The following is a 22,395-nucleotide window of genomic DNA, read 5'->3' on the forward strand; positions in this document are numbered from 1 at the left end:
CTCAATAATATTTTTAAACAAGGAAAATTAAGTATGTACAAACACAAAGGCAGTTGATGTTACTGAATAAGAGTTAGTACAATATCTAAGAGCAATTTTATGACATAGTGAAATATATACCACTTTATTACATATTAGATAACCAGATAATCACTACTAGAATTTTATAATACTCCATAGCATTGATGAATATTGTGGAGTAAATGATATTTCAAGATATCTACAATAACCATAGTTATTATTTTATTTTTTTAAATATCTGTGATATTTACTTATGAAAAAATCATTAGTACTACTATTATTTAAAATTGTGATTTAAGGAGGTGCAAATTTTTAGTTAGAAGTTAGCGAAAACAAATATGCACCCTTTTTCTCATTCATTTTTATGTGTTCCCGCTCTTCTCTGCTTGCATCTTCTCCTAAGTGTCCATGGAACTTCACCACCCAGGTTAAGAACCCCTGACCTAAGCCCTGAATCATCCATTAATAATTGTATATGAATCAGTTGTTTCATTAGGGATTAAAAATGGTGGTTGGTGTAAATCTGTTACTCTGCTCACTTTAAAAGCTGAAAAACTTTAAATAACTTTCCATCTCTAGAGCTCTTTGGTTATCTTGAAATATACAGTTCAAGCAAAATAAATGATACCCATTTTGCAGATAGGATCACTGAGGCTCAAAGAGTTTATTTTCCCAAGTCAAATATGTAAAATATAGTCAAGTAGAATGTGGATCCAGACCTGGGGCACCAGACATCACATGTGCTGAATTCAAATTCTGTTCTACCATTTGGTAGTTACTTTCTGTTCTACCATTTATTTGTCAGTTAACCTGCATCTTCTGTCCTCCCTAAATGACAGCCTTTCCAATGCTGTGGTTTGAAGATTGGCCCTTGTTTCGTGTTTCCTTTTTCTCTGTTCTTCCTCATCCGTACTTAGTCCTTCTGAGAATGTGCTGTATGCTGTCCCTGGTGGCTCCCACGTTGACAGAAAACTCCACGAGTAGACTTGCCAACAAAGATCAGGGTGAGAAATCGCATCCCTCCAGCCAGTACCAGACTTGCACTCACAGTCTGAGATACAGTGTGTTGTGTGGAAACAAGATTTCTCTGTCGACTCGTCTTGAGCGTATTCTCAGCACAACCTCCCAAGCTGTTCTCACACATGCTGCTGTGAAGTGAAACTCCATCTTGTAGTTTAGCAAATGGCAGGCTGGATGTGGGGAGCTCACAGAAAGGATGCCAACCCAGAGAATTTTCTGTTTGTGGTTATGAAGCATCATACAGGAGAGGAACCGTTACCTACTTTTCACTTATTAAATGAAGATCATAGTTTCACTTTAATTCATATATTAATCTGTCATTTACTTCAACAGACATGCATCCAACTAGTCATTCATGCAGACATTTATTCAAATCATCCATCCACCCACCCACCCACTCTTCATTCAGGGTTTAGCAAGTGCTTTCTGTCCAGGAACAAAGCTGAGTATTAGGAGACCACCGAAAAACTGACTCCTACTCTCATTTTAGTTTATATTCTAGATAGGAAATAAGTAAATACTACAGTTACAGTATTTGAAACAGGTTCTGAGAGACACAAATGTATGAGGAGTTAGGGGAGAAGGGTGCTTTAAGTGGAATGGACAAGTCCCCTAAGAGGTGACATTTGAAATGAGAGCTAGCCAGGACTGGAAGTGTTGGCCTCTGGACTGAGAGATTAATGAGACGTGGCCTTTGTTTTTCAAGAGCTTGCAGACTGGTGGCAGGTGATGTACTGTGGAAAGGGCCAATGAGGGGAGGGAGACAGCTACACCCACAACTTTGTTGTCTCAAACCAAGGATTTGGGCCGGAATTGTGCTTGTTGTTCATCATCCATACGAAATAGAAGATACGCCTTGATGTTACCATTGTGTAATCCCTTCCCCTTTATAGACTTATGTACAAGGGGACATTTGGTGGAGAAAACTTAAAGCTTAACAGCAGATTTAATGATGCATGCAGGGGTCAGGAGGCAGAGGTCAGGAGGTTTGATAACATGCGGTTCTCAACTAAGCTATTTAGGGAAAAAAATAAATTGTCACCTTTATTTTTGCCAGAGAGTCTGTTGGGAGAATTCAGGAGCATATGACAATAGGTGCACCCTTCCTGCACAGGATGTTGGATGAATACATCTTTCTCAAATCACCTACAGTCCTTGAATTTCTTCAGCCCACTCTGTCTTGCTGTTACTGATATGTACATGGAGTGCGACACTAATTCCTGGCACAGGATTTTAATTTGTGACACATTAGCCATACCTTTTATTTGCCCTAGCCAGTATTTTTCAAGAATTTGAAGTACCGACAGCCTTCACTGTGTACAGCAGCATGGGACTGAAAAATGACCATGCAAACTGGAACTGTGCAAAATGGTCTTAATGATCAATGATGAAAATTATGATGGTTCCATGACCTTTAAAATTTTCATCCAAACTATTTTAATGTCTGTTTAAAGCGTATAGGAAAACAAAAAATATGAAGACTAATACTTTTACAGTATACCAATACTAATACTGTGTAGTTTAAAACATTAGAAACATTGAAAAATCAAAGTGCTTTTTTTTTTTTTTTTTTGGAAACCACTTATCAAGAGTAGTTTGAACTTTACTTGCCCTCTTTTTCTGGTCGCCTGACTTATAATGCAGACCGAGCATATTTTCTATGCTTTAGCAAGTTGTCATACTCCTTTTGATGTTGGGATCAATTTCCAACTTTTTATCCCTTGTGCTTTCAGTGTGGTAAAGTATGAAATTTTTTTTTTAATGTGAAGTTTTTTGTTGGTCTCATTTCCTCTGCTACGTCCTCTTCCTTCTCACCTTTATCATGTCCTACATTTATGTCAGTTTGCCTTCACTAAGCTCCTCTGGCTGCACATCTAGAGTCTCTGGAATAGCAACGTGGTCATCATTCCCGTGGTCAGCTGTTTTCTTCTATGACTTCATTTACATTCAGTTCACATTTCACTTCCAGCATTATCACCTTTTGTTTCTTTGTTGCACTTTCATATTTGTTGGCCAATTCCCTCTTCTGATGATCTGTGTATATAAAATGTCACTGAGGTTTAATCAGTGGAAGACCAGGAGCCAACACAACTCCATACTTTGCTGGCTGTGTGTGATTGAGTGACAGATGCATACTGACCAATCACTGACAGACTTTGAAAGAAGTGACATGGGATATCAATAACATTGAGAATCCATGCAACTAATCCCTTTCAATTTGAATTTTTCCCCCCCTTTTCATAGATTAAGCTGAATCAGATGGGATTCTGAATAAAAGTATCCTTTCAGAGAGAGGCTTGTCTTTTATCCATATGGAAACATTAATGATGGAATCTCTTTACTCTGTGGCTTAGTATTTGAAATTGCAGCCTACTGGAGGAACATTGAGTCATCAGTGAGAAACTTTAACACTTTTACCTTAGCAGTGATCGTGATTCAAGAAATTTCAACCTTCTTTTAAGTAGTGATGGCAAAGATGGTGGTGAGGTTGGTAATGTTCGTAATGAGAGATACTGAGGCCAGTGTCTGATTCCCCATGCACAAGACTGTTGGGTGGCAAAGATAGGTTTTTAATGTCTGAGCATATAAAGAAAATACCAGTGAGGTTTAGGATCCTGCAGGGAGAATGATAATGTATAAACGTAAAATTCTTACGGAATTGCCAGAACATCTGTTTCCACAATTTTTGCTTTCTTTAGGCATGGTTAATTTTTTTTTTCAGTTATATACAGAATGAAGTTCAAATATGTAGAAATCTTGAGTTCAAGTTGGTATTTTTATAGATCCTTTTAGATTATTTGGTTGCCTAATTTAAACTTGAGGCAAACCGTATCGTGTGCTAACCAGCATTTGAAAAATGATGGGCCAAAAAAATTCAGACTCTAAATGAACTTAGATGTTTTAAAATTTTTTCCAGAGTTTGTTTTGAGGATTTTTTTTTTACTGTTAAAAATGACGTGTTGAAAAATTCAAACAGGTTTTATAAGGAAGAAGAAATTATAAGATAATGAATTCCTAGACCCTGCTTCCAATGATGCAGTGATGGATTATAATGGACAAGGAAAATACAGAAAGAGATAATATGAGGGAATGGAATTGAGTAGGTGAGTGGAATGTGGGAAAATGGGGGTGAAGTTTTCAATGTGGGATCAGTGAAGTTCTAGATTCTCAATGATGATACTGGTGGTAGTCAACAGTATTTAAAACGCATACCCCACGTTATGGTCGCAAAGGACAGAGAGAGGTCGTTAAGGAATTCACTTCTACTGACTTTTTTTTTTTTTTTAGCAACTGTTGTTCAGCTTTTACTTTATGGTCTGAAATATACTATTGCTAAAAAAACAAACAAACCCCCAAACCCCAAAACCTTATATAACACCCTCGTAAAGTTGGTACGAGTATTAACCTAGCATTAAAAATGACTCGAGCCTAAAGAGATTTGAGGAAAAAAGAGTGGCTCAGGAGGAATTTCTGGTTTGAAACCTTGTAATTCTGAATGCATTTCTTCTATTATTGCTGTTTTAAAGATGTCAGAGCCTCCTTTATCACTGGCAGTTGACTTTATTAGGCGAAGAGTTTAGGCAGCTTGGAAAGAACAAAACTTTTTTCCCTTTGCAGGCTTTGGAGGTTTAGTGACAAATGCTGAGCTATATTTGCATACAAATCACTATCTTGAAAAAGCCTGCTTTCTTGACACTCAGGCGTTGTTGTTCCTTGCTGAAGTTTGATTTACAAAAAAAAAATTTTTTTTTAAATAACTTGCCATTTTGTTTTTAAAGGCTGCCTGATTAACTTACTCTATTCTGGGAGCTACCAGAGTGACATTAAAATGTCTTTTGCTTCCTGTTTTGGAAACAGTGGCGGAAATCACTTGCTGCTTAGAGTTCTCACTTTTTTCTGCTAGGATTTTTCTGCATTATTTTTTAGTGTTGTAAATGATTTAGCCTATTCTTTAATTTTGAATGGATCACAGAATCATCTTTATGTGTCCAGCTGTCTTTTGTTGGAAGAGACGCATCTTAAATTGTTCACTGCTGAATAACATTAAAATGACTTAAGTGTTAGGCTACTTAAGAAAATCTTCAGTTTGTCATTTCTGGGGAGTTCATCCTCGCGAATGCATTGTTCAGACGTAGAGTAAACTTCTTTTTAACTGTTCAGGAGTGAGTCTATTGGATTCTATGCTAAAATGAATAAAAGCGTGAGCCTGTTTTTAACCATTCTCTTTGGGATGAATTTCAAATAATTCTGCTAATTTAAATCAGTGATTCTTACCTTTTTGGGGTCAGGAGACGAATGTTTTGTAAGATGAAGACCTCTGGAGAGCAACACACATGCACACGCTATTTTACAAACAATTTCAAGAGATTCAGAGAAGCCCTGGAGACCATCCACATGCCCAGCTTAGGAAAGTCTGTTTAGTCAGTTCTGAGCAATCTATAGAGTCAGGAAGGGAGGGTCTCTAAATGGTGAGCCACGTGACACAGACTCCGCCTCCCCAGTGTCCTGAATTACATCACTTCCACTCACGACTTAAGCCAAAACCCTGGCGTCGTCTTTGATCCCCTCTCTCCTCTGCCTCCCACCCACATCAGTAAGTCCTGTTGCTCCTGCCTCAGAAATTTATCTCGAGTTCTCTCCATCTCCACCGCCACTACCGTAGTCCAGGCCTGTGTTGACTCTCTCATCTAGTCTCCGGTAAAGACAGCCCCAGTGGCCTTCAGCTGTCATCCTTGCTTTGATTGAATCTCTCTCTCTTTTTGTCCCCTATACAACATTTAGAGTGATGTTTCTAAAAGAGCACTCAGATTCTGTCATACACCCTCACTCCCCACTGCCTGCAATGTTTGCGAGGCTTCCCCAGGCACACACAATAAATCTCATATGAGATGCCCTTCCCTTCACGTATCAAAGGCACTGCTTACATTTTAAATGGAAAACCTGTAGACCATTAACTATGTCTCTACCTGGGTATCTTTTAGATTAGGAGTTCGGGACTAAGCTTTTCTTTTTTTTTTTTTTTTTTTCCTTTCCTTTTCTCTTTTTTTAATTAGAGTTAAATACGTTTCCCTCAGTTACTTTCATGTAAGTAAGTTGAGCCTGGTCTGATTCAGTGGTCTCTTTAGAAACTACAATTTTTCGATTTTTGAACTAGTTTGAAGAATTGCTTATAAGAAAGAAATGTTTCCCAGATTAAGCAGTGAATAAGTATATATGCCATTTATACCTTCCCCCTAAGTCTGTGTTTAAGGTCTGCTCTGCGTTAAACACTGTGTGATACCAGGAATGCCAGGAACCTGTCTCCTAGAAAATATTCCCTATCTTCTGAGAATGTACTACCTGCTAAATATTCCCTGTTTATGCCTTCCTCCTTCTTTCTATCTCTGATTTTCTTTCTTTTCTCCCATTAGAAGTCTTTCCTGTATTTACAATTTGCTTGCTCTTTGCCTTCACGTGGTGTCTGAACTATATGCATAGGTTGGTTCATTGGCTTGCCCGACTGCACAGAAGATCTGATGGGAATTGGAATTTTCAGTGGCTCTTGAGGGGCATAAACAAACCTGAAGTTGGAATCCATGCTTTTCAGGACCTGAGGGAACTTGCCCCTGGAAGGATTCTATCTGCACGGGAGCTTGGGTTCCACCCCAGCTACCCTGTAGAAGTAGGTACTCAACATGCTCTCTCCTTACTCCCAAACTGGATAGAGTATACATGTATACATGGTAAAGTGCTGTTAAATTATTTATCTTGCTTGTAGTTCTTCATCCGATCTCCGGTGAATTGCAGATCTTTAGCATTACTTCCTGATTTATGCCAGACTAAAAAGCTTTTCATAGGGTTTTTAAAGTGATTCTCATAGTAGACTGTATACGGAATTGAAAAAAAATCTTTCATTGGGGATGATCCTTAAATATTTCTTTCAGCTGCTGGGCGTACTTTATTTCCCTTCTATCACAATACTCCTCCAACTCTTAACACCTAAGAGCATCTTTACAACAATGCTTATTGGTGTGTTCTCAGTCCTGTGCATGCGCATTATGGATAGATACTTTGGAGTGGCAGTAAGTTTGTTTTTCAATACTCTCCACACCAGAATTACTTAAAGTTCACATACATCTGTGTATCTCCAGGACGATACCAGTAACACTAGATTTTCATAATGGTTTCCAAGAGACATTGTAAGACCTAGAAATGATTCCATATCGTTAAGGAAGGGGGAAGGGAGTCTGGGGAGAAGTATTTCTTTTCCTTTCTAATTAAAGACTGGCAGATCCTCAGTGTGCGTGCTGACGGCCTGCCTTCCCTCCCGGTAGCTGAAGCTAATCAGTGCCCGCATCCTCCCCTCCCATCCCCATCAAGGCCTCAGAATCCTCTTCAACATACTGCTCCAAGCAGTCACACAAGTTAGCTGGTGTGAGCGAAAGAAACAAAACCCACTGAACAAACTTGCTATTGTTAACCGAGCTTGGGTTCAGCTGCTCGCTGCGCAGAAGCCAATACTCAACAGCAAGTGTTGGTAGAAAGGAAAGTTACTTGAATCAGAAAGCCAGCAATCTGGGCAGAAGGCAGGCTCTTGTCCCAGAAACCGACTCTGAAGATTCTGCTCAGCCAGGACAGTTTTTAAAGGGAAAAGAGAAAAAGAATCTCACTGAACCATCAAGGCGGGAGGTCTCCCTCTGGGGTATTTTCCCTTGTGTGCAGCCTGGCTGACTTCTCGTGGTCTTTCTTCCGATGTTCCCATGTCCATATGGTCTGCCTGCAGGATTGCTAAGGGGGCTTCCGGGGTAGAAGCTAGTCATTCTTTAACTACTTAATTCTTCATTCCTACTTCTTTTCATCTATGGGAAGAATCAACAGGCTAGGCATGGCATTGTGTGCATTTAGTGTAGCGCAGAAGTCAGCAGTTAGGTTGAATGTTACCTAGTGATCTCATAATGAAGGTTTAAAGGGAACAGAAGTAGGCAGGCAGGAAAGGGGCAAAAGAGCTGCTTACAAACCCCCACTTGTCATTCCATTTCTGTGGGACTAGGGGGTTAGGGGTGAAGGCCTGTCTTCTGTAACTTCCTCACACTGACGAAGGGTGCCATATTCTCAGAGTGGAAGATGTGGACGGGGGTTTGTAACATCTCTTTGCTGGCAGTGTCAGTTGTCCACTTACATACACAGGCAGAGCAAGTCTGCAATTATTTCAGTGCCCACAAAGGTACAGATTATTATGAGCAGTGATGTTAATTCCGTTCTCTTGAGGCCACTTGTTGGGATGGTGCTATCCATAGACGGAGCCGCTTCTGTCACGGCGACAGCTTGGTCATCATGCAGTTAGCTTTTCCCCTCTGGTGGCGATGATAGTATCCACAAAACAACTCAGGAACATGTTTCAGACTCTGGAAGATTCTGTGACTCCATTGTCCCAATCATCAACTGCTGGAGCTCACTCTTACAACTTAGGGAGGCCTGGGAGACTTCAGCTTTCCTACAAACAAGAGGCAGGGGACGTGGCCTCTTGTCTGTAGGACCAGAAACAATAGAAAACCTATTTTACTTCATTTCATTCATTCTTTGACTACACAATGTATTTTTTTTTTCTGTATAATGTCTAATAACATTTCATGGAAGCAGTGTTCTGGTGAAGCACTGTAGTAAGCACTGCGCTAGAGATGTGGAGATGTTTATGACTTTGGGAGGCACTGAAGCAGCATAGATGACTTTAGCACCTGGCCCGAGGCAGGAGTTTTACTTTATATGACCTTGGATATGTAGTTTACCTTTTTGGGCCTCAACTTCTGAATGTGGGAAAATGGAGGTGATATTATCTACCTCAAAGAGTTACTGATCATCACTGGGGCATAATAAGGCAACGAACAATGCTATATATATATTTTTTTCCTTCCTCTTCTGAGATTTTTTACTTTCCTCCAAATATTCAGTTTAATATAAGCATGTAACTTTTTTCTTTTTCCAATTCTGATTCTCTTAAGATACTCAATATAGGATTCTTTGGCCTTGAAATATTCACAGACCGTGTGAAATTTAAACCAAAGAATCTGCCCCCGAGTGCTTCCAGGCTGCAGATCGCTCTTTCATTTTACTCCCTTTGGAAACCACCTGTTTACTTCTCCCTGTTCATGTGATTCTCACCTCTGACCATCTCGATCAGGACAGAAGCTTTGGGGATTACTCAGGGCAGATCTGCCTGGAGAAGGATCACTGACTCCTCTCCTGCTGATGACTCAGGACTGTTTTGTGTCCTGGAGAATGCTTTGGGCCAAACGTGAGTAGATACTTGTGAGATACTTGCCTTGAGATCCAGGTACCAGCAGAATACTATCATTATCTTAATCACACTGTCCTGGAATTTATCATGTTCTGCAAATTAAATTTGCTTAAAATTACATCCATGCCATGCACGCTTATGGTTGATGACGATCTCATAGAGCCTGCATTGAGTTACTAAAGTGGGTTTGTTAATATCCAGTCAAGAATGGTATGGTTCAAACGGGTTCGTTTTGGAGGTAATATTTCTACCTTTCTGATAGAAAAATTCTCGGAAGTGCCTACATTGTGAATAGTAGATTACTTTTTGAGATGACACCTTCTTTGATTTAAAACTCTGCAACTTTGCTATTTAAATCCAATCAGTTGAATCTTCTCTTTAAAATACCTCATGGTCCATTGTGGTGGTGTGTTTTTGAAGTGACATTAAGAATTATTTTTAAACATTTGTATTGACTAGGATGATTTATTAGAGCAAATAATTCATTACATGGGTCTGCAGAAGTCCACAGTGCAAGCTGGGAAGTCCCTTGCTTGTCATTAAACCTCATACTGATCTTTAGTAGACAGATGAATGCCGACTCTTCTTTTTAATTCTGAAGAGTGACTAATTCTTCATCATATTATTTGATGCTGACTTACTCTATATTCATATATACGCATGCTAATCAGCTTCATTGGAATCAGTGATATTTTGATGGTCTGATTTATTTTAGTGACTTTTATATTCTGTATCCCTAGAATAGATCAGATATAGAAAAATAAATGGAAGCAAGTCTGAGCAACTCTGAGAATAATATTCTGCTGTCGTCTTCAATTAATCACCTGAATCAGTACATTTCCATTTCTCTGTCATGGCTCTATATTTAAATATTTCATGTTTGTCATGGAAATGCTCATAAAATTATTTTTTAATCATCAATTATTATCCTTGATGAGCAAATCTCAGACTTACCAAATTTTTTTGAGTAAAACTGTAGCAACATAATGCTCATTTGATGTTGGGGGACAATTCTCACTTTTACAGCATCTAGTTTTGTTCTTGACTCCACTAGACCTTTGCAATTGTTTCTGTGGTTCAGGAGGTTGTGTGGGAGGCCACAAAAATAACACACAAGTCTCCTGTTACATGCCCTCTCTGACAGGTGGTGACTGCTCAAGAAGTCAGGGTTGACAAGGATTCTGAGTCTCAATAGTTCAAGGAGAGAATTGTGTAATTGATTATTGATGTCTGCCATAGGTTTGGCATTGGAACATAGTGGCAAAGGTGCTACGTTGTGGTTTCTCATGGGTATTGGAAAGAGGTTTGGTTTGCAAAGCTGAACAGCAGATCAGAACAGAAGCACAATGCCGGTTGTGCTTGTAACTAACTGTGTGACTTTGAGCAAATCAACTGATCTTTCTAATCCCCATTTTGTCTCACCTAACAGGAATGATACTGGGGTAGATACTGTGTAAGACCCATCCCTAGTTCTGAAATGCCTTGGATGCATATACTCACTAGGACATCCAGGATACCTCGGACATCTGTTCATTTTTCACAAAATCCCCAGAACTTTTTTTTAGACTTACCAACTGTGGTAGATTGTTATGATCCCCCACCAGTGCAGTGTAACTTCCAGTGTCCATACCTCTTTTCAATGTGGTCTTTCCACTCCTATCAGGAGATGGAATTTATTTCTCTACCTCAAACAAGGCTGGCTTTTGATATCCTTTGACCCATAGAAGGTGGGAGAACTTAAGCCTTAAGAGGCCTCAGAGATTCCACCTTTGGTTTAGGATGAAAGAACAGGTAGAGTGCGGGGCCCAGTCCCAAGCCAGCCTGCCTCCTGAAAGCGGTTGCATGAGAAGCCCGACTGAGACCAGCAGCAAAAAACCAGACACAGAATCATGATAAGAAAACAAGCAGTGTTATTGGAAGCCCCTGCGTTTTGTGGATCGTTCGGTATGCAGCAAGGGATAGCTATAGAGAAGCTGGAGGTCGGTCAGTGGCTCTCCTGGGCCTGGAAGTCCTCACAGTTGCTGAGTACCTTAGTTCTCCGCCCTGCGGCTCCTGTTCCACTAGGCTAGCTGGGCTTTTCCACAGCGTGTTGGTCTCGGGGTTCCAAAAAGACAGAAAACAGAAGTTGTAAAGTTGGTGAACGCCTGACCTTGGAAAGTCACAAAGTGACACTTTCATCACATTCCACTGATCAAAGCAAGCCACAGGCCAGCCCAACTTCAAAAGGAGGGGAGAGAGACTCCAGTTCTTGATGAGAGAAGCGGCAAAGTCACTTGGCAAAGGGTCATGTAGGATGGGAGGGCTTCTTGTGCTACTATTGATGAATAAGCTCCCACCATATCTCTAGGTGCTTGACTGGTGCAAAGATGCCTTTTGATTTCTTTCTTGCATTGTGTGTGTTCTGAATTAGCGGTGTGCCAGCAAGAGCCCGGGGCCTGGCATGTTGTCACATCACTTTGATGTGGCAATAAACACTCTCTGTGCTCATCCAGAAAGACAGAGACAATCACTTGTGGGCTGGTGGTGAGAGTGGAAAGGAAGAGGGGAAAGCAAAGGCCTCACCAGGTTTCTGGTAGTCCTTGGTGATGTAAATGATGCCATGAGGAAGTCAATGGCTCCCAATAATTAGGCTGTCCAACAAGTGAAGGGATTTTCAGTGTGTCTGACAGCCTGACTCATTGACTATAATATCTGATCCTCCTCTGATCTACCAGCCCAGGGGAGGTCACCTTGAAGCAACCCAAGCTCTAAGATGGAAAAGGGCAAAGATGCAGGCTCTGCATCCCTCTGACCTCCTCTTGCCGATACAAGATGGTTCTCTCCTTCTTTATCCCCTTGCTCACGGTTCCCTGTTAGGACTAGGGCACTCTCAGTGCTTCCTTTGCCGAACACTGAGGACTCCTCCTACTGTGGGATTTTATGTCTCCTCTGCTTTCTTTGTTCGATGCTGGGAGTTTCCTAGGCATTGAGCAGTTTTGCATGCACAATATCTTTGTATTTCATGAAGAGTGTGATTCTCATGTGGAGTGTGCTGTTGTGCACTAACTTATTTTCTCTATGCTGTAATTTCCTCATTTGTGAAATAGGAATTACGACAGGACTCCACTGGCTCATTGGAAAGATGAGGGACATGAGACTGCATGTATAAGTGAAACGATGATTTCAGCTGGAAGAAGAGTACCTGACGACTTTCTTTGATGCATAAATTGTAGGCCATTTTCAAGGACAGATTTTGGTCCAAATTTGGAGAAATCGTTTCTGAGTTTTAGAAAATTGAAATGCAAAATCATGCTGAAAAGTTTACCCAACACCCCAAGCAGAGTTAGAGTCGGCCTCCTCTGTGCTCCCACAACATTCTGTACTGATCCGTATCAGTAGCATTCATCACTCTGCGTTCTATGATCTGTTTATACTACATGACAGGTGGGGACAGTAGACTGTGAACTCTTCAAGGCCAGGTACTCTCTTGTATTCATCCTGCCATCCTAAGTTCCCGCACAAACCCCAGACCGAGAGGAGGCTGTAGTTGAGGGATGGATGGTTGAGTGGGTTGCCAGCCAGCCTTCTGGTTGAATCCCTCCCCTATTTGTAAAGTCCACTTTCAATCTCATCTGCACTAAAAAGTCTTCTTTGATTTTCCTGTACTATGAGGAATCTCTTTGTTGACCATAGGAACTAAGTTGTAATTATTGTCCTTCTCTTTAAAAAAAAAAAAAGTTATTACTAAATGAAAGTCTCTACTTTAGATTATAGGGAGAGACCAGATCCCATTCGATAATCTCTTTCGCAGGTTTTCCCACACAGTGAGTCCTGGATGGACATATGTTAAATCCAGTTGAGGAGATCACCTGCTTTGAGAGTTACTATTGCATGTCAGCTAACGTCTCTTCAGAGGTGTTAATTCTAAGCAAAAAGCAAAGAGGACCCAGGAGAAGGTGTGTTCTTAGAGCCTGTGCATCGTGTGGGATTTGCCCGCTAACAAGGCCTAAGAGTCTCCAAATTAAATCATACCGCATCTGCGATACTACCTTAAAGGAACTGGCATATAAACAGTGGCAGTAGAATTTCAAGAGCTGTCTGCTCTTCTTCAAAATTAATTTGCTTTCCCTGAGTTAGCACATGCAACCCACCATCTTCGGGCAATATAATGTTTTCTTCTAAGGTTTATGTGCTTTTTTGAGAAAATAATTTTATTCTCAGATGAATTTGTGAACAGGACACTGTTCTGGCGCTCTCATGTGTTTGCAGATCACCTGCTTCATTTTTCTCGTTGGAGATGGCACAGACTCCTTGAGTGGCATCATGGAGCAGTACTCATGATTTGTCTATGTGGTGTCAATACTATAACACGTTTTCTGCTTGTCATTAGTCTTTAAAAGCATCAGAGATACTACACAGAGCATGAAAATGTCCTACCGTGCTCACGTATTTTTCTTAGAAAGTTCGTTTTTTAAAATACCGTATTTTTCCAGCAGGCTGTTAAGATAACTTTGTAGTCCTCAACATAAGAAAAGAGGAGTAGCCTCACCCCTGCTCCCCGACCCCCTAATACCTTCCTTTTTTTTTTCTTTTTTTTTTAGTTACTTTTTTTCTAATGTGATTCCTGTCAATCAGGGGCTGACCTCTAAGGGCCATGACCCAAACCTGGCCAGCTTCCTCTTTTTGTAAATAGAAGTTTACTGGAATATAGCCACACCTGTTAGTGTTTGTGTTACTGGTGTCTCCTTAGGCAACACCCACCAAACCTAAAATATTTATCAGCTTGGCCCTTTGTAGCAAAAGTTTGCTGACCTGCTTTGCATCCTTTGTGAACCTGTGCATGTTTTCAGGTAGCCATGGGAGAATCCATCCCACTCAGAGGTTCCCCGTGGAACCTAGAACCTTTGCCTTACTCGGGTAAAGGTCACCACTGCCCTGGGGGTTGCACTGGCTTCTGCAGCCCTCTGTGTGCCTCTGGGCTCCCCATGGTGCTGCGCTTGCCTGTCTCAGTGCTTGTCCTGGACTGGAAGGGTAGGGACAGCTTCTTATTCCCCTTTGCTGTTTCCAAAGCCTAGTACGTGGTCTACACTTAACTGATACTCCGTGTTCATTGATTGAATGAGCGAATGAATTACACTTCCTAGTCACAATATAAAACAGCATATTTATAGATGTAGTTTATCTACATCTGACTCTGAATATTCTAGGAACTACTTTCTAGTTATAAAAGGGTTTTTTAAAAAGGATTTTATCTTCATAATTATATTTCCTTTGGGCCCACATGAATGTTAGTTTCCATTAAAATAAGTTTATATTTCTCCACCTCTCATCCAATATGAGCTCTAACTATGCTAGATATTAAGAATAAACTTCTTTGAATTAAAAAAAAATACCGCAGTTGATCCCAGTCTGGTATAGATGATTGAAAAGTAAATGAATGTTGTCTCCATTTTGTCAGGGTCTTGGTGCTCAGAGGTGATTGATACGAGGGTCTGGTTTATTATTTATTCGTTCATTCCAGCATTTCTTGTTAAGTGTGTCTGGTGTTGAAGGTGATGGGGAAACAGCAGTAAGCAGGGCAAAGTCTTCACTTTCCGGAGCTTCCCTTCTCTCCCCGGATACGCAGTACACAGCCAGGAAAACTGCCAGCTGGTGGCGAGGGCTGTGGACAGATTGAAATAGGTGCTACGAGAGTGAGTAAGCAGGGAGCAGTTTAAACTCCACAGCAGTTAAAGGTTCTTTTGAGAGAGTGGCAGTGGAAGTAGAATCTGCATGATAAGAAGCAGCCTTGTGAAGATCATTGCGAACTGAATTCTAGGCAGAACACATAACCAGCACAAAGGCCCCCACATCTGGGAAGGAGCGTAGTGTGTCTGAAGAACAGAAAGAAAGCAAATATGGCAGATACAGAGGATGCCAGAGAGGGGTGAGGAAAGAAGAGGCTCAGGAGTGCAGCCTGTGGTGGGGTTAAGGCACAGGCTCTTCTCTGCTCTGGTTATAAAGGAAGTGAGGGGAGATGGTTGCTGCTGACTATCTGATGCCCAACTTGTGTCTACAGTGGCTCCAGGTGGGGGAGGTGGGGGATGGACAGAGATTCTGATATTGGCCACCTCAGCTACTCACACTGCACCCAGGGGTTCCAGAGCCCCACCGTCTGTCTGTAACTCGAGACCCGTCTACCTCCCGCACAGTGAGGTGGCGCCTACTTGTGTGGCCATTTCTAGGTTGAGATTCCTGTTTGGCCATCCTCTGGGGACAAAGGACAAAGACAACGATCACCCACACGAACGCCTACCTAAGTACGCAGCCATGAAAGTTATCTCCATTTCCTCTTACTATTATTTGTATCACAATGCATGTGTGTGTGTTATATGCAGATAAGATGACTTTTTAACAGAGGGTTGGGTTGCACAGGGTATTATGTCGGGACATTGTTGCTTAAATGGGTTGGTGAAAAATACTCACCTGAATGAGAATGTGTTTAGCCTGTTTAAGTGTTTTGTGACATTGTATTACTATTATTAATACTCAGTTAAAACAATAAATGTATGTGATATATCCCCCTGCGGTTAGGTATACACAGGCTAAAACATCTCATAGATTCGACCATTTTGATTCAGTTCTGTAAACAGTCTGATTCATTAAACATTGAGTCAAACTAATCCTCAGCATCAGGCAAGCAAAGTGGACAGGTCGTAAGATGAGATTTTTTATGGCATTGAAAAAAACCTTTCTGATGTCACTGATACTGCTCAAGTTACATTAGACTCAAAGATGGCCAGATTCATTCCACCAGTATTCACAGTGAGCGATTGTTTAAATAAAACGTTATTCCTTCCCCGCTTAGTTGTTGTGTGTAGACACAGCCAACCACAGCGATTATGAGTATTGTTGGAAGCTTGCAAAATCATCACCTGCCTGTGGTTTGGTGAAGTCAGAGCCTAAGGGAGGGTGTAAATTAAAGCAGGGAGGAGGAAGATGGGGAAAGGTCTCTTTTCACAACAACAAAAGAAAGCAACTCAGTAGGAGTGGAGGCTGGCAATCTGCTGAAAGGAAATGAAAGGAAATTCTTCATTTCTAAATGGTTCATTGACCCATGATAATAAAGCAGCCCTGCCAAAGACGGATAATTATCTTTTTAAGTATCAGATGCCCTGTGGGTGAAGGCCTCCCTTCTCCTCTCTTGAAAAATGAACTCAGATTAAACAAATACTCCTTTTCCTAGTTTACCATTGACATGAATTTCCTGATTATGAGCAAAATTAATCAGTTTTCCCTCTTTCTTTTTCCCCTCTTGTCTTATGGAAATCAGGCCTGCCCAGCTGAGCTCAGTGCATTTCCCCTTGGGCCCTGAGTCCTACCGATAGTATGACGGGCTAAAATGCTTGGTATTCTGGTGAGACTAGCAATTGCAGACTTGTGGTTTTATTATGCCCTTTAGCTGCCTAGCTCGAGGCAGAAGCATACTCTCTTAAAACAAGAAAAGAGAAGGAAACAGAAAAGAACATTAGCATGTTTTCTCTCCTGCTGGTACCTGAAAACTAAACAAAAATTAACGTAGCCTAGGTGTGTATATACACATATGCAGTCATGTATATGTATTGTATACAGCCATACATGTGTGATGAGTATGAATATAAAAAGGAGCTAAAATGTTATTGATGGCGTAACACGGAATATCTATTTGCTACCAACAAATGATCAAACTTAGATCCTTTTCCTCCAGACCTTGTTGTTTGTTCAGATAAATAGCATAAATATATGTGGACTCGTCTAATTCGTAGAATGCATTTAGCTGGTTTCATTCACATAGGCAGACAACCCTTTTCTTAAATTAATGAATTACTGTCACCTCTCTTCTTGAATTCCTAATGATCAGTTTGAAGAACGCTGGTCATAAATTGCTTAACCACATGGCACATCTCCTGGTTATAGATGAAGTTCACTGTACATTTTCAGAATGTCTATATTCCTTTTAAAAATAATAAAGAAAAACAACTACTTTTGTAATTTTGATTCTGATGCTCTGCATGGAAAAACCAACTGAAGATGCCAGTTGGTTTTCCAACCCAGGGACTTCTTCGGCTGCTTGAGAAGACAGAGCTTTAGAATAGGGGTCAGGAGATAATGGTCCAGAATAGATCTTGCCTCGTGGCATTATTATTTCAGCCAGCATGTGAGTCTCTCTGAACACTAACATCCTTTTCTCTTAAAAGAATTTCTTCAGTGCCCCACAGCTTCTCCTTCAAAGTATAATTAACCGTGTTTGTAAGCTCTCTTTGAACTCCTTGGAGTTCGGTGGTGGGTAAATATTTGTTCTTTTATTCCTTAGTCTTTGCAGGTTCAGGCCCTGGGCCAAGGGGATTCAGTACTGTGGGTATAAACTTCTTGGTAAAAAAATATTCCCCAAAGCAAGCAGAATGTTCCTTAACAGACCTCACTGCAGATGTCCTCGTGTGTCCCCTTCGGCCAGTGGAGCGCTTTCGAGACCTGCGTCCCGATGAAGTGGCCGATCTGTTTCAGGCAACCCAGAGAGTCGGGATGGTGGTGGAGAAGCATTTCCAGGGGACCTCTCTCACCTTCTCCATGCAGGTGGGTGTTCAGATAGCACAGACATTATTTTCCTTCCTTCTCAAACCCTAGCATTGGTCTCTCTCCCTTGTAAGCTGACATCTCACCGGGAATGCAGCTGAGGTTGTTCACATCTTACATAACAGCAGAAAAAGACGTTTGTCCAGGACCACCCTACTGTCCACAGGCCCCAAGGTGGACTTGGTGGACAAGGCAGATTATTGGTTGAGACAGCGCCTGCTGCCTTGTTTACCAAGCAGGTGGGAGTACAGTCATTTAATGAGTGCTAAGACATTCCAGATCTTTTATTGGAACTGGGGCTGGACAAGTCTTTTTCATTCCAGGATAAGTATATTTGAGCACTGCATGGACTTAGCCCGGCTCTGTTTCTAGGGGTGCAGAGACATGCAGGTTAGCTAGGGCCTCACCCTCGTAAGGCTGACCTTTTCTCCTTAATGCAGGTCTCAGTAATTGATTATGGGTTGGTATGAAGCTGGGTTGACTGCGTATTCAGTGTGGCCCACTTCCCAGTAGAGAAGTTAGACCTCCCCCGCCCCCCAGTCACTGGAGATCTTTAGGCAGAAGTTGAACCAACATTTGCCAGCGTGGGAGGAGAGCTCTGTGCTGGGTCATCAGCTGTGGGAATTGAATAAATAGTGACTTACCCTGAACCCCTTCATATCCCCTAGGGAAAGAGCAGGGGGGTTCTATACATAACGAAAGTCCTTTATGGCCCGGAAATTTTATGACTCTGCAATAACCCTTTGGAAAGATGTGAGGTCTTGTCCTCAATGCTTTAGTTAAACTAGGTGTTTACTGCCCTTCCTCCACCCCCCGCAGCTCTCCCCCACAGACTTTCAAAGAGAACAGATAAAGAAGGCTGCTGTCTTCAGCTCTGACTAGAAATGCTCATCTGCATGCTTAAAAAAAAATTGCGCTGCCATGTCTGTGTCGAGAGTCTGTAAATTTCCCTATAAAATATCGTGTGTGTGTTATACGTCAACCCCTTTGAGTCACCTTCAAGCAGATAGTTAAGGTCAGGGTGGGTTTATCAGACTTATGCTGCAAATCATGTTTCCAAACAAAGGAGAGCCCAAATAAAGGCAGATGAAGACATCTGTCATGTGTCAGTGTTTAACAAAACCCTAGAAGAAAATTCACATTTGTGGGAAATGGCCAGTGCTGGTTATCAACCTTGATTTGATAGAAAGTTAATTCCATAAACATAGGAACTGACTTGTACCTAGCACAGAGAGCATTTTCATATATGTGGTGTTTTCAAGCTTTTTATCTTGTTTATTTATTTATTTTGTTTCAAATGGAGGCATTGGGGATTGAACCCAGGACCTCGTGCATGCTAAGCATGTGCTCTACCACTTAAGTTATATCCTCCCTCCTTAAACTTTTTAAAACTTGAACCTACAATAAGATATGTATTTATTTCACAATCATGTATTCCCCTCACCCCACACATAGGTGTGGATAAAGGAAACCAAAGTTTCACAAAACAGTGTTTACCCATTCTATGCAGTTGAATAGTGTTTGTTCTGTTATCTGATTTCTCTTGGGCTTCAGTGCTGATCACAGCCCATCAAGGTGACTCTGTGACCCACTCGTGGGCTGCGACTCCAAGTTCAGAACCCACTGATTACACAGGGCTGCTTAATCCTGGCCGCAGTAGGGTGAGAGTTCTCACTCTGTCAGTCTGTCTGGGTCATAGAGGTAGGAAGACTTACCTAAATTTGCAGAGTTCTAATTCAGTCTTGATGTTTCTGGGTATAGAAACATGGCTTGTTGTGCCATTCCAAACCAGCGGAGTGCTTGCTTTTGCTTGGGTGCATGGCTGGTGACTGGACGGGTTTGCTTATTTTCAGCTAAGCAAATAGTTTGTTGGGCTTCAGAAGGCAGGGGAAGGATTCAGAAGGCAGAAAGAGCCCAGCCTCAGTGAAGGCCTCCACCTTTTCTCCCAAGGTCAAGAACACCCAGAGAGGGCTCACTCTTGGGAGCGCCTCCTACATGAGACAGCCCATATTCTTGCTTAATGGAGTACATTGATAGCAGATTTCCTGAATAGAGACTTAAAGCCATCAGACATTAATTAAATCACCTCTGGTTAAAGATAACCAAGAGGTGTGATACTTCACCTCCCTAAACGTTTCCAGTCTTCCTTTAATGCAGTTAAAACCATAGCCAAAAGCAAAGAGCATGAAAAGTAGGAAGAGGGTTGGCTGACAGGGTAATTTATATCATTTTTATCCATAACTTCTCATCTACTCTTAGGCAGAAATGGAGAACTGTCAGGTCCCACACATTTGAAGCAAATGGCCCCATGAGAAAACTATAAATTAACACACAATGAAATTGGATCCAAATTATTAATGGGCGATATTTCTGAATAAGCAGGAGATACCATCTACCTGTTCTCACCTGTGTTTTTCCTTTTTTTTTTTTCCCCCTACTTCTAGGATGGCCCAGAAGCCGGTCAGACTGTGAAGGTGAGTGCTTATTATGTGTATACAAATTAACAGGGGGCAATTATGAGAACGAATGAAAAGTCACACAGAGTCATTTGGAGCACTTTGCTGTTTCACTGTGTTACCTTCGAGGTCAGAGAGACCCTTGGTGTTAGAGCCATAAATCCTGACATTATAAACTTTGCCAAGCAATATGTTTCCTATTAGTTTACAAGACATTAAGTTTTGTAGTAAAATTACTACTGTGCAAATGCTAAAACAGAAACTAAATCCTGGAGTCTTGAAACAGAAACTGAAGTCAAAGGAGCTCATGAGAGGAAGCGTCCAGGAAACAGCCCCTATGCCTGGTGTGGGCTGGTGAGTCCCCTCTAAGCCTGGGCGTCTCTGACATGCGCTAATTGACATGATGTCCCCCCGTTCCGCCTTCGCCCCTCGCTCCTGTCTTCTCCTTCTCTCCCCCCGCACACCAACTCTTTCCCTCCCTTTGTGCTTAATACTAAAGTTCAGTGTAATGGAGTCAGAGGAGCTCAAAAATGGCTTTTTAAGTGTGCCAGAAGAGGGAAGGAGGGTTTATTAGGATAGTCTCTGCTTCCCTAAGAAATAAAATAAAAGAAGAAAATCCTGGCTGATTCTGAAGCTGGGTTTCAGCCTCCTTCCTACAAATGCAACTTCCTATGCAGTTAGTTCCTATGCTTAAATCATAAAGAAAGTCTTTTTTCTTTCTTTCTTTCTTTTTTCAGTGCTGGAAATCAGAAGCAAGTCTAACTGGGGTGCTAGTGTTATTCTTTGCAAAATAAGGTTCTATGGCTTTCAGATTGGCTATGAGCAAATAAAGTAATGTTGGGTACCAAACAATGCCAAATAGACACAGTCCTCTTTTGATATTAGTCTGCGTGTGGCTTTCATGTTTTATGTAGCTACTATGGGACTTTAGAAAGCTCTCGGAAGTATTTTGGAGGAACGAATGGCCTATGGGGACTGCCACCAAATTCCTTGTGATAAAAAAGAGCTAGCCTTGCTCTAGACACACAATGTGGTAAGGACAGAGGGGACTCGCAGCTTTCCTCTACCTCCCTGCCAGGCTTCTAAAATACGCAGATGCTTAAAAAAAACTGTATAATATAAGTAGCTTCATTTTGAATTTGTTTCTTGAAATATAAAACATAAATGTTTAAGTCTGGTTACTAGATTTTTTTTTAAGCAATATTCAAATGTAAATTCCAATAATACCAGATGAGTTAGGTGCTCTGTGCGGGATCTGTTTGATGGAATTCCTTCAGCCATTGAAAGTCATGCTGCAGAGGCATGGCTAGTACCATGGGAGAATGTCAAACCATGTCAAGTGGAATGCACAGACTGGTAATATGCACAAATGAAACACACCTAAAACTTACATGAATATATAGGTTATATGATTTCCAATTTTTATTTTGGAAGTTTGAATGGGCATTAAAATATTTCCTAGACAAGCCGGTGTTGAATAGAGGCAAAAAAGTAGATCAGTGGTGACCCAGAGCTGGAGGAGGAAGGGAATGGGAAGTGCCTACTGATGGGTGCAGGGTTTCTTTTGGAATGATGAAAATGTGAAATTAGATAATGGTAGTGGTTGTGTTACCTGAAGACCGGATTTCCTCATGGTGGGTGTCGAGCCAATGGATCCAACCAAGACAAAGAGTGGGAGAAGGAAGGACTGATTATTACGTGTATCATGTGAGAAGAACACCAGAGATCTTTCCCAAAGCAATGTATCCTTAAACAGCAAACTTGGGGAAGTCTTAAGCTATGGATACATGCATATTCATGAAGGGGTTTGGGCAGAGGGGAATGCAGCATAGAATTGGGGCAAAGGTCGACAGAGTCCAAGCTTTAGTTGTTTGAAATCAGGAGGGTCAACACCATCACTCCATCCTCCACTTGGGTGCAGAACTCAAAGACTTGTAGCAGGTTGTTCTGTACACCCCTGGAGAAGGAACTAGGGCTCAGTTTTATTGCTGAACTCTTGTTTCTTGACTGTTTTTCCTTTGTTCTTGCATTCCTTTACTTCCCTTACTTCCC

The 22,395-nt window shown here is 41.3% G+C and overlaps 1 protein-coding gene across 8 annotated transcripts in view; it reads left to right on the forward strand.

Moving 5' to 3' along the window:
- Nucleotides 1–22,395, forward strand: part of FHIT (fragile histidine triad diadenosine triphosphatase) — a 1,253,474-nt gene that overhangs the window by 1,000,043 nt on the left and 231,036 nt on the right. For 7 of the 8 annotated variants that reach the window (XM_031470657.2, XM_064496362.1, XM_010980945.3 and 4 more), the window contains 2 exons: nucleotides 17,742–17,887; nucleotides 20,332–20,361. In XM_031470657.2, coding sequence (XP_031326517.1) covers nucleotides 17,742–17,887; nucleotides 20,332–20,361 — 176 coding nt within the window. Of the gene's footprint in view, nucleotides 1–17,729; nucleotides 17,888–20,331; nucleotides 20,362–22,395 lie in introns of all 8 variants that reach the window. The other variant, XM_064496365.1, reaches the window with a different exon arrangement.

Source organism: Camelus dromedarius, chromosome 17, assembly GCF_036321535.1.
Source record: "Camelus dromedarius isolate mCamDro1 chromosome 17, mCamDro1.pat, whole genome shotgun sequence".
In the NCBI taxonomy this organism is placed as follows: Eukaryota; Metazoa; Chordata; class Mammalia; order Artiodactyla; family Camelidae; genus Camelus; species Camelus dromedarius.